A 13,800-nucleotide genomic window follows, 5' to 3' on the forward strand; every position below is an offset into this window, starting at 1 on the left:
ATATATATATATATATATATATATATATATATATATATATATATATACACACACACACACACGTGCGCCTGTAATCCGGCTACTCGGAGGCTTGGGTTGGAGGATTGCTTGAGGACGGGTGCTCTGCGCTGGACCGCGCTATGAGAGGGTGTAGGGCAGCCTGGAATCATGGTGAAACCCAATCCTTATCCCTGTGTCGTAAGAGGCGACCAGGGTAGCGTCAGGAAGGGCATCCGGCGTAAAACCTATGCCAAATCAGTATGCGGATTATAACCGATGTTCCGCTTTGGCGACCCCCTAACAGGAGCAGCCAAAAGACGAACAACAACATATATATATATATATATATATATATATATATATATATATATATATATATATATATATATATATATATATATATATATATATATATATATATATATATATATATATATATATATATACCCCAATGAGGCTCTACATTGTAAAATGCTGTCATTTCTTTTTTCATTCACCTTGAGATTTTACTTATGAACAAAAAATGTGATATTAGCATTGATTGATTGTTTTTGCCTCGAGTTAATTTGCATCAATAATCCAATAGAAAAGTTAAAAATAACTATTCCAAGTGTTTGAATACTGTATATTGCTTTTGTTTTTTAATTTATTTGTACTCGATAATCAGTATTTGTTTTTTATTTATACTCTATAATCAATATTTATTTGTTACATTCCTGAAAAATGTTGCGAATGTCAGGGTATTGCTTCAATTAGAAAAAGGGGGATAGGTTCCTGGTGGTTCGTGATTCGTATGAGACAATTTTAAATTTTACGAACATGAATGCACATCATTACATTTTAATTAAAATGCTTTCAAATAAAAAGACAACAACAACAACAACAACAACAACAACAACAACAACAACAGGTACTGCTTCCATTTTTTATTTAAGATGGGACGTAATTTTTGATGTGATTATGATGATGAGTTAAAATCCAGTGAACTCCTCTGAAGAGGACTCGGGTGAGGGTACTGATGATTTGTGTACTGAAGGGGATCTGTATGAGGGCAAGGGCGCTGATGGTGTTGAGGTGGAGGGATCGGGGTGAAAAAAATGTGTGATCAAGAGCTGTGTTTCTAAGTGCTGTAGGTTTCTGTGCAGTTATCTGTACGGCAATAAAACATCATCCAACCCCCTCTTGAACCGGAGGTACCACTCCATCACTGGGTCGGCATCTTGCAGCCTGTCAGCTACTGCCCTCATATCCTGCAAAACCTCACCAAGAAACATGACAGTCAAGATGGGCCTCGCCACCCCTTCCTCCTCTTCACTGCCCTTCTTGTCCTCCTCAGAAACCTTGATGTTGGCCTCCAACTCCTCCTCAGTTAGCTCCTCGCCATGAGAGGTGACAAACTCCTCCAATTTGTCAGGCTGCATGTCATTGAAGCCTTCCCCTCCCATCTCCTGTGCCAATCCGGCAATTTTCCGCCTCTCATGTGGTGTCGGGAAAGCCTCTTAAGTCGTTGAATGCCGGTGGCCATATATTTTGCCAGCAAGCGTTGATGATGGAGGCTTTCACTTCGTCCAGAGAGTCTTTGATGGCGCTGATGCAATGCATTGTGTTGAAGTCCTCAGGGAGGTAGTGTTGGATCAGGAAGGTGGTGTTGGGCGGCAGGAAGATGACCTCGATATTGAGATGGGGCCACAATCAGCACCTCTGGGTGGCCAGGAGTGTTGTCCATCAGCAGGAGGACCTTGAAGGAGAGTTTCTGTACTGCCAGGTACTTCTCCAGGTGAGGGACGAAACAGTTGTGGAACCAATCTATAAATATGGCAGCTGTTTCCCACTCCTTTGTGGTGTCCCTCCAAAATATGGACAGAGTTTGCTTGTTTTTGCCCTTGAGAGCACACGCGTTTAGGGAACAAAACAACATCATCGGCTTTGCCATGCAGTCCCCTTTGGCAATGGTGCAGAGGAGAAGAGATATCCAGTCCGAAGCAGCTTTGAACCCCGATGCTGTCCCCTCTCTCTCTTTGAGGTGAAAGTTCTCGTGGGCATTTGTTTCCAGAACAGACCGGTCTCACCTGCATTGAAGACCTGCTCCGGTACATACCCCTCCTCCTCGATGAGCTGTGCGAGTTGAGCAGGGAAAATTTCAGCTGCCTCATGATCCTCTGAGGCATGCTTACCGATGAGCTTTACGTTGTGGAGACAGTACCGCTTCCTGAAGTGGTCAAACCATCCCCTGCCAGCTAGAAAGGGACTGGGGCCACTCGTACCCGCATCGCTCATGTTTGCAGCACCACCCACATGAGCCAGATGATTGTACATGTGCTTTGCCTTTTCACGAATCAGAGGTCTGCTTAAAGGCACGTTTTTCTGGGCATTGTCCTCCACCAAAACATTTGATGCCTTCTCCATTGCTTTGATGTGAATGTCCCTGACCTGGGTAACCACTTTGGTGCTGGGTATTGCGCTAGCCATGACACTTTCATGAATCTCCTTCCCATTAGCTCACCTGGAACGCATTCTCTAGGAGCTTGTGGGATGGCACATTATCTGGCCATCCGTCCATCCGTCTACAAGTACTTGAAACTTCTTCTCTGAAATTACACATACGATATCAACAAAACTTTACCACAACCTCCATCGCCCTGAATGTACCAAAGTTTGTTCATGGAATTATAAAAAAATCAGGCCCGAAGGCCTTAGTTATTTTATAACTTGGTTTACACAGTTCTTCAGCTAAAATGTAGGGTTGGGAGGTCGAAATATAAATATAAATATAATTTCAATTTGAAGAAATTATATATTTTTATGATTTTTTTTCGGATGTTCCATGGAAAAGACGAGGGTAGGTGGGGGGGAAATGAAAAAAAATCCTGGAACAGGAGGATCTAAGAAAACATTGAAGATGGAAGACCATTCAAATGCAGGATGCCCATGTTCACTGTATCATCTGATGTGAAAAACAATAAAGAAGGATTAAAACTTGTTTTTACAATATAGTCTGGCAAGTTTTTCTTATAGAAACCTTTTGGATCATCAAACAAATGGAAACAATGCTGAGAAAATTACTGTCCAAGTCGTAGATGTGTGCGTGCATACCAGTGCATAGTGCTGGATATGATTTAAAAAAGGTGTTTACTCAGAGTCAACACGCTAAAAATGGTCAATCAGAGCCATAACCAGCTCTTACTTTTCAGTTGGCATCTGATCGTACCGTCTCCTCATCCCCATGAGCACATCAAAGGCTGATTTCTGGTCAGTTAAAGGCTGAATATCAGAATCTCGCAGGGAAACTTTGAGGTACTTGGCACCGAAATCTTTCAATACGAACAGCGGTGTACAACTTTCGCTGGAAACAAAATCGGCACGATCAAGAGTAGCCTGCGAATCATCCCTGCTGCTGCACTGAATTGATGCAATCGTTCGGCCAGAATATTTGTCGTCAAGACGTTGCGTGATTAAATCACCAATACAGTCACTCAAATTTATACCGCTGACATACTTCTTAACGATCACTTTTCTCCCAGAAACCACAGTCAATCTGAACCATGCTGTCCACTGCTCAGACGCCATGACCGAAGACTACTGCGCAGTTTGGTTAAAGGGGACTCGGCATTTTGGTGCGCGCGCGAAATTATATTTTGAAAATAAATGCCGACGTTTACATTTCGGGTTTTGAAACTTTTGCACCTTCGGCAGAAAATATAGTAATATAAAAGGCTAAAAATGTGTTTTATATTTATATTTCATTTCGGAAAATATACCGTTGGCGGATCTGTAAACCAAGTTGTAAAATAACTAAGGCCGAAGGGGGTTTACGGGGATTGCCCGCCAAAATAGGTATTTGCTTTCTTCTCAGAAACTACACATACAATTCCAATGAAACTTGACCACAACCTTCATCACCCGTGATGTACAATGTTTGTTCATGGCATTAAGAAAATCAGGGTCTGAGGGGGGTCTACAGAGGGAGTTTATTGGGGGGGTTGCCCCCCCCCCGCCTGAAGAGGTATTTTCTTTCTTCGCAGAAACTACACATTCAATTCGGATGAAACTTGCCCACCACCTTCATCACCCGTGATGTACTAAAGTTTGTTCACTGTATTAAAAATAATATCCATCGGTATTTACTTTCTTCTCCGTTACATACTTTGTGGGTCGTACATGCCCACCAGTTGTTCCCTGGTTTTCTTATCCAGCCACTACCAGGTGAGTGCCCAGGTGTGTTGCCCCTATTTTTGTTTGTTGTTATGATGGAAGTTCTGACAGCTGATGTGAGAATACAGGCACCATGGGGCATGCTATTTGCGGATGACAGTGTTTTGAAAGTAAGGGAGAGGTAGAATTGAAATTGGAAGAATGGAGGAAGGCATTGGAAGATCGGGGCTTAATCAAACGGAAGACCGAATACTGTATTATAGTCATCAGAAGGAACCTGAAGAAGTAAAGAGCATAGATTGAGTCATCAGGAGGAACCTGGATAGGATTCAGGTTTCAGCCGCTACTCCACAACCCAAAAATCCAATCCAAGTAAGCCGTACAGAAAAACTTTCTGCAAGAATTCACTTCTCTTGAGACAGACAGATAGATAAAGAAACTGAAATAAAGAGTAAAATAGATAAAGGAAAAGATGAAGTAAAAATTAGAATGAATAATGAGAAATGTGAAAAATGTAGAAAGAGGAATGAAAGGAACAAAAAATAAAGATGTTGGGAAGAATTCGGATCGATAGATTTCAGCAGTTATGTCCCAGGCACAAATGCTGCAACAAGTGCAAGTTACCAGAGGTCCGTCAGCGGGGAAGCACAGTCCACACAGCATCAGGATATGGTACAAACATTGTCAAAAGGAAGACCGAATACTGCATTAGTCATCAGAAGGAACCCAAATATGTATTAGTCGGTCAGAGACAGATTACATGAGATTTACAGTAAGTAGTGAAGAGGTAGAGGGAAATGGAGTGCTGATGCAAGGGGAAAAGGCCAAGGAAGTACAGCAGGATAGTGAGTTAGATGGGAAGATGAGCATCAGGATACAGGCAGGATGGGGTAACTGGAAGAAGGTTTCAGGAGTGCTTTGTGAAAGAAAGATGCTTATTTGAGTGAAGGCAGTTTTACAGAACAATAGTGAGGCCGGCATTGTTGTACCGCATGGAGATGTGGCCGATGATAAGGTTGGAGCAGAGATGAGATGTGGCCGATGATAAGGTTGGAGCAAAGATGAGATGTGACTTATTTTGAGGATGCTGAGAATGTTGTGTGATGTAACGCAAGAAGACCATGTAAGGAATGAATACATCAGAGGAGCTGTGAAGGTGGTTGAAGCATCTAATCTGAGAAGGTCCAGGGAAGTACATTGACATGGTATGAGCATTTGTTGAAAAGAAATGAAGGGTATGTGGGTATAAGGATGATGAGAAGGAAATGGCGGGGCAGACCGAGGAGGAGAGGGAGTATTGTGTGGAAGCAGACATGAAATAGAAAGGTGTGGATAAAGAATGTGTATACGATTGACCTCAATTGTGGAGCAGGATCCATGTCAGCAACCCCACTTGTTTTTATTTATTCGTATACAGCCGGTGGCTGCTTGGCTGCATAATTTCCTGGGGGGCGTGGTTGTGCCGCTAATGCAGTGCCCTTGTTACCAGTAAGCTGGTACTCATTTGCCGACCTCAGAAGGATAACAGGCTAAGTCAACCTGCCTGGTGTTAATTTAATGAGTGGCAGGGCTTGAATTCAAGACTAAAATCTTAAGTCAGCCACCTTAACCATAAGCTGGTACTCGTTTGCCGACCTCAGAAGGATAACAGGCTAAGTCAACCTGCCTGGTGTTAATTCAATGAGTGGACAGGGCTTGAATTCAAGACTAAATTCTTAATTCAGCCACCTTAACCATGAGTCAACACCAGGCCTAACGACCCACTTTAAGTGGGCTCATAATTCTGTAGAAGACCAAGAAGAAGATGACTCTATAATCAATATTGATTTACTTATACTCCACAACCAAGATTTGTTTTTTTTAAATTTATACTCGATAATCAATATTTGTTTGTATTTTTTTTAATTTGTACTCTGTAATCAATATTTGTTTGTGTTTTTAAAATTTATACTCTATAATCAATATTTTTTTATTTCATTTATACTCAATAATCAATATATATTTATTTATTTATTTTTTATTTTTTAATTTATACTCTATAATCAATATTTGTTTTTTTTAAATTTATGCTCTAATCATTATATATATATATATATATATATATATATATATATATATATATATATATATATATATATATATTTTTTTTTTTAATAGTCAAATCCATTTTTTTTTTCTACTCTAATCAATACTTGCTTGTCTTTTGTTTGCACATTGTTCATGTTTTTTTTTTGGAAACTGATATTTGAATATGTATCCCTCAATGCTGAAGAGAAAATTGTTTATTGTGAGAGGTTTTGTGCTGTTTGTGATGATATTTTGGCTGTTTGTGATTTCATCCACAGTCCAGGAATGAGACTGTCCTTCATTGTATTTTCTGGACGCAGCGAGCTGATTCTCCCACTCACAAATGACAAGTGAGGGCCGGTGTTACGGTGTTTCTTAAAGCTGTTCCAACCCCATTTTCATTCTGTGTAAACTTTGTCATTTCCAACTATAACAGTTCGGTGTCACCTGTCGGTGTCACTCACTCGGCTCATTTGTCAATGATGCAAATGGCAAGTCATGCTTGATTCTAGCCATCGCTGCCACAAAACGACGACTCTTTCATTCGTGCTTTTCCTTTTGTCATCTCTGATCCAGTTTCATCATTCTATGTTATCCAATTCAGCTTATCTCCTTTTTATATTTATTCACACTAAGTGTGTCCCATTATTCTTTCCCACCCATTCGTTTTTGCCCACTGTGAGTATAATTTTGATGAGGATGTAACTGATGTTTTTTTATATTTTTTTAACAGGGTTACAAACTACTGCTCTAGTTTAGAAGGATATCGATTTTTGGAACATGCCATTTCTTTCAGGGTGTGTACAGGTGACCATTTGACCTGTATTTCCTTGTGGGTGTAAAAGTACCATTATCTTTTTGATATATCAGCTATGCCATAACGTGGTTTCCTGACTAAACTTCCTGCTTTTTGTCTGTGCATTTTTTGATGGTATGAACTGAGCAAGATGGAAGTGACATCTAAAGGGTCTGGACCCATGCACCCCTCTGCCCCCCCTCCCAACCTTCAGAAAAAAACTTTATTTTAAAATTTATTATTATTATTTTTAAATTATAGGGATGCCCAATTATGAATGTGCTAACCATTTCCCTTTTCAACTGTTTTTAAGGCATCAATATACATTTTGAAAACCTAAAGCTCAAAATATCCAGCTGGCAAAGTGTTAACTTGACTTCTGTTGACAATTCATCAAAGCTGGATTTAATATGCAAATTGCATGTAAGATGGCAGCTGCTTATCAACAATAATATGCATTAATTTACATATTACATTACATACACATGGGGTAAAGGAGAGAGTCGAAAAAAAAAATATATATATATATATATATATACATAAATTTTTATGAAAGTGGGGATGATATTTGAGAAAAGAGGGAGTATGGCAAGTTGTAAAGGAGATTTGAAAGGGAAAAGGATGGAAGGGGAATTTACGAGGAATACAGGAAGTGAAGCACAGTTGGGTGGGGGTGGGGCATTGCCAAACATTTCGTCAATTTGTGGAAACGATTTCTTGTTCGTTACAAATCACACCTTGTGCAAGTATTGTATGCAAAATGCAGGGACTTTTATTTACAATTGTCTATCAGTCAGATTGGTGACCATGTGTCTCAAGAATTAGTTTTCAGCTTCCCAAAAACCGAATTGAAAATGCTAAGGTAAATTTAATGTTTTATGTTGTGTTGTGTGTCATTTAAACACATGTTCTATTGTTACGGATTTGGAAGCCTCTTGCACACAGACAGTCAGCAGTCCCAAAGTTTAGTTATTTCGGTAAGTATATGTGTATAGTTAGAATCCATCCCCTATGTCTAAAGGGAATTACATGTGTGCGCTGCGAGTTATTTTGCAGTTAGTTTTTTTTTAATCTTCCCCAACAACAACGTCCTGCTTCGTTCCGCCACCCAACCAAACCTTCGCGCACCGACACCATTATCCATGTGTTTTTGGCTGAAGGCGTGGGTGGAGCCTGCATCGCCTCAGATCGAGGCTCCACTCCGAAGAAGGGCAGGGAGTGTTTCCTCCAGCCAATGGACGAAGAGCGAGCAAAGCCGAGGTGCTCCAGCCATTGGGAAGCCAGAAGGCCAGAAACAACTACAGAGCCTCTTCGGGGGGCGGGCCACCGATACGCCACCGGTCCAATGGGAGGCAGAGTTACCTCAGGACGGATCCCTCCCACCTCGCAGGAGGGGTTGAATAATTGTCGGTGCGATCCGTCTGCGTAGTCTCGTCTCGTCTGCTGGCCATCTTCCGTCTTGGTGCTGGCTGGCGTCTGCCGCTTCGTCTTGGTTCCTTGGCGCTTGGTGCGAGGTTGTCTGTGTGGGTTCGAGTCCCACCATGGTGGTTGGAGCGTCCGATCTTCCCAAGCCCTTCCACAAGAATCCCGAGCTTCACAAGGGCAGGTCGGCAAGCCGTGCGAACCCGCCCAGGTACCGACCAAGCTCTGACCTCCAGCCTGTCTATCCCCTTGGCTGCGAGGGTCGAAATAAAGACAATCCGGGTACATTTTCTTTTGGTGGGTGTGTCTGTGGTGGTGACGTCCTTTAACTAGAAATTGTATAAGTGTTGATTGCTCATTGTACATTTTCCTGCATATTCATGATTAAGTCTGCTCTGTGTCTCCCTCCCTATTATAAATAAACCCCTGTTAAATGTTCCAGTTCGTTGTCCGTGTTTTCTTTTATTGGCGCAGTATGGTTCGGGCTTGAGAAATAGTGAGGCCGTTTGTGCCGTAAATTGTTCATTTGGTCATGCGTGGCTTTGGTAACTTCCGCTCGGTTACGCCGGATCTGAGTTGGTAACCACGACTCGGTTCGGACAAAGTCGGCCGAGGGTGTGGCTTCCCCGGTAGTTAGATGGCGTGGGTACTTATAGTATATTGAGGCGAAACTTTACAGGTATGATCGCCTGTCCATGGGGAACAAAAAGTCCTCCACCTATGATGTCATAGGTCACATAGTTTGGCAGCTATGATTTTTTGAAGCATAACCATTTTAAAATCTGCTCCAGAATGGCTTGACAGATCGAGGGGAAACTTCAGTCACATGTTCCCCAAACCATGGGGATACCAGGGTGTTCACAAATTAATAGGTCACATGGTCTGACAGCCACATGGGATTGAACGAAAATCTTTAAAAATAATTTTTCCTGGACCGTGTCATCAATCGACATGAAACATCACAATTATGATCTAGTATTCATGGGGAATGTATTTTTTTATTTCAAACTGATGGGACGCATGGTCTGGCACCCTGAATTATTTAATATTTTGAATCTGTGTTCAGGGATTTAAATCAAACTTGGAACAAGTATGTATAATGATGTAATGTGGGCGGAGGCCTATCTGGTGACGTCGAAGAGTGCCCTTCTAGTTTTTATCAAAGCAACAAGCCTCCCATATGCCACAAAACAAAAAGAGCAATTGAATAACTAAGATCATAATCGATGGTAGGTGCATAATGTTATTCGACTTCCAATAAATGAACAGCTGATTGGCTATTTTTACTGCATGAATTCCACCAAAAGGATACTGGTGACAGAATCAGACAATCTCATGATCACATTTTCATAGGAGGGCCTGGTCAGCGCCACCTTTTTATTGGTAACATCTAGTGCCCAAACCAATTTACTCTGGAGGAAGTAAGTCAACCACATTGTATGAATTGGTGTCATATGTAGTCCGTACCAGGTGGTGTGATGTTATTTCGCTCACTGAAAACCATTAATGAGCACGCCAGGGTTTTCTTGATCGTCATCGTCATTCATATGCTGCACTTGGCTGTGGGTTAGCATCAGTTTTCCCAGGGGTGCAGTTGTGCTGCTGATGCAGTGCCGCCTATAGGTTGGAGCAGGAATTTGGAATTTGTTCAGGGTGCCAGCAAATGGTCTCCTCTTCATGAAGGACACTAGGGGGTCTTTAACGTCCACCAACTAAAGCTGGCAGATGGAATGCCTCATTTAACGCCCATCTGAAGAATGGCACGCATGTTGATAAATGACTCCACCTGCGAATCACCAGAGTGGGCGTCTGTAGCTGATCGGGATACAAACCCAGGCTAGACAGCTCGGAACCAAGAGTGTGGACATCTAGGCTATCCAACCTGGCCATTTTCCTGATAATCTCATGGTAGTTCTCTTGAGATGAGCTCATGTTCTCGAAGCTTATCAACCAAAACCTTAACACTTTTGCCTTCAGGTGTATTTGAACCCCCAACCTCTGGGTACCAGTGTAGTCCTCACCCCTAGATCACCAGCATACGCCAATCTAATTTAATGTCAAAGATGAAAATAATTTAAGAGTACCACACACATTCTGCCAATGTGACATCATCTGAGTTTTTAACTCCAAATAATGCTTCTGCATGGCCTTTGTCGCTTATGCTGGAAACAAACACTGAACTTGTGACATTTTCTTGTCACTGTTTACAATTCATTAGTGTTGGTAAAACAACACCAGTATATGCTGCTAATTTACTTGCAGTTATATGAACAGTTACACTGTGTAAATTTATTATTATTATTATTATTATTATTATTATTATTATTATTTTAATGAATAGTCTTGTTGATCGATATAGTCACCATTTGAAATATTCCAGTTCTTCCCAGGAAAGTATTTTGACACTTTGATGAAACGAATGCAAAAAGCTGGTTTAAGAGTGACTGTGAAAGTATTGTACCATTCACTTTACAGTCATCCTTTTGATATGGAAATTCACTTTATGTGACAACAATAAAGTGAATCATTGTTTCTGTCGTTTTCTTTGATATTGCCGACAGATCTGCGATTGAAAAAGGTCTAAAAGAGCTCTCTGCTGTCTCTGCAGTTGGAGACAGCTACATGCATGCTGGTATAAATCAAGTAAGTGAACCATTATCAAAATACATCAACATGAGACATTCACACTCACTCATTCATTCTTTTCTCATTTGACTCGTTTAATTCCTTTGGCAGTAATACAGAAATTAACAATTTAGCCACCTGCTATTATTATTATTATTATTCACAATATAATTATCCATAGTATCCAGCATATCCAGACTTAGTTTTTCTCTTTTGGCTCGGAGCATTTTAGTGCTCAGCGTTAGTTATCTTGTCCAACATGTGGACTTGCATCACAGGACCAAGCTAGGCAATACAGGAAAACCCACCTCCCTGAAGATCACGAATGAGTCAGCTGGGTATTTTAAATAATGTAATAACTTGGTAAATTTTCTGAGATTATATTAGCATCCAGAAGTTTAGAATCAAAATCTTTAATTCTGCTCCTTTCAGTTGGATTTGATCATTGTTTGGCCACGCAAAACTTTTGTGTTTTTCTCCACAATGGTTTGGCGGATTGAGACGAATTTTTTTTTTACCATAAGTGTGATTACTCATGTAGAATGTTTTCATGATAATTATGACATCATAGGTCATGTGGTGTGGCAGCCATGTTGGAAAAAAGGAAAAAAAAAACTTTGGACCTCTATCTCTGAAACCACTCCATAGAAAAATTGAAACTTGGCATATGTAAAGTATTCTCCATGGGGGATGTGTGATTTCATTTTTCTAATGACTTCATAGATCCCTTCGTTTTGATGACATAATTTCATATGTAGAATGCTACATCTGATCAGTATAAAAATTTTTGAGGGTCATTTAGGGATAAAAATAATTGATGACATCATCGGTCACGTGATACAGCAGCCATATTGTTTGTTTGTTTTAAAAAACCTTCAAAAGTCTTCTTCTCTGAAATGGCTGAACAGATCAAGGGAAAACTTTACACGTATGACCGCCTATCCATGAGGAAAAAAAGGTTCACACATATGACATCATAGGTCACATGGTTTGGCAGCCTAAAATTTACCCAAAAATTTTGGTTTGGATTTACCCTAAAACCTATAAAAAGTCTTCTCCAGAATGGCTGGACAGAATGAGGGGGACTTCACATAAATGTTCCCCAAGCATTGGGTGTACAAGTTTGTTCATGAATAATTAATGGATCCCATGGTTTGGCAACCATATTGGATTGCAGAAAATATTAAATAATGTTTTCTCTGGAACTACTTAATCAATAGATGTGAAACTTCACAATTATAATCTTGTAGTTATGTGGAATGTTTTAAATTTCAACTTGATCGGACACATGGTCTGGCAGCCAGGATTATTTTTTTTTTATCAAGGTTCTTTTTGTTCTTTTGATTTTGTTTTTTGTTTTTGAAATAAGGCTCACTTGGATTGCCTGGATGGGTTTGAGGGTAGAGGAGTAGCAGTTGAAATGCAAATCCTCCAGGATTCTGGTTCCTCCTGATGACTTCATCTTTGCTTTTTGCTTGTTTGGGTTCCTTCTGATTACTCCAATGCAGGACTGTGCCGATTTTGTCTTCCATATGATTTGAATTGAATTTATTTTCATCACATTCTAAATTACATTGAATAATAATAAAAAAAAACGTCATGTATCAGGGTTAGGTGTCCAATCCAAGCGGGGATGCATTAAGTGGGATGTCTTGGTACCCGGTCATCACTGCCAGTAGTTATAAAGTGGCAGTTCGAATTATGTCTGTTATTAATTATGTAACACACCAGTACACAAACACCACACAAAACAAGTCCTGGCGAGGGTCTGCAATCTCTGATTGCTCTATTTCTTGTTAGCATGTGTGTTTGAATGGTATTAGAAACACCCGCTCCCTTAGAACAAGGGAGGAAGGCATACCTCTTGTACAACCATCAATTTTCAATGCATTTCAGCCCACAAACAAACAGACACGTATGTTTTTAACACATTACCCACACATCTATGATGACTGTAGTTTTTATGATACTACAACAGAGAATTGGTGTATTGTAGAATAATTGATGTAACTTCTGGGAGTTTAATTTATTTTTTAGTGATGACATCCATTTTTCAAGTTATTCTGTCCAGTTGGAGGTGGCCATCCCAACTTAGTTGAATGTTCCCATGCACACCCAGAGTACAACCAACACTTTTCAACTTATTTTGTCCAGTGGTTTGTCCACCATCCTCCTCTACCCCTCATTCCTCCCCACACCCATTGTTTGGCCAAGTCTCCCTCTATTTTGTCCTTCAATTCAGCTGTTAATGTCCCCCCCCTCTCTATTTTTCCTGTTTTTTCCTTTTGCTGATTCGTTCAATGTTCATATATATATATATATATATATATATATATATATATATATATATATATATATATATATATATATATGTATATATATATATATATATATATATATATATATATATATATGTATATATATATATGTATATATATATATGTATATATATATATGTATATATATATATATGTATATCTATATATATGTATATATATATATATATGTATATCTATATATATATATATATATATATATATATATATATATATATATATATATATATATATATATATATGTATGTATATATATATATATATATATACATGTATATATGATTTCAAAGCAACCTCTATCATCTTCTACTTGACCACTGTACCATGAGGAAAGCTGACAAATTTAAACAATCATGTTTCTGCAGTCATTTCTACCTTTTCCTCTTCTTTCAACATTTCTAC

The 13,800-nt window shown here is 39.6% G+C and overlaps 1 protein-coding gene across 6 annotated transcripts in view; it reads left to right on the plus strand.

Moving 5' to 3' along the window:
- The window catches only part of ANTXR2 (ANTXR cell adhesion molecule 2), a 130,195-nt gene that overhangs the window by 14,805 nt on the left and 101,590 nt on the right, over positions 1–13,800 (plus strand). For all 6 annotated transcript variants that reach the window (XM_085883456.1, XM_085883452.1, XM_085883453.1 and 3 more), the window contains exons 3-4: positions 6,498–6,569; positions 10,999–11,080. In XM_085883456.1, coding sequence (XP_085739582.1) covers positions 6,498–6,569; positions 10,999–11,080 — 154 coding nt within the window. The remainder of the gene's footprint in view (positions 1–6,497; positions 6,570–10,998; positions 11,081–13,800) is intronic.

The sequence above is a fragment of the Eptatretus burgeri genome, chromosome 5 (genome assembly GCF_056783735.1).
Source record: "Eptatretus burgeri isolate ZD-2024b chromosome 5, Ebu_testis_v1, whole genome shotgun sequence".
Classification (NCBI taxonomy): domain Eukaryota; kingdom Metazoa; phylum Chordata; class Myxini; order Myxiniformes; family Myxinidae; genus Eptatretus; species Eptatretus burgeri.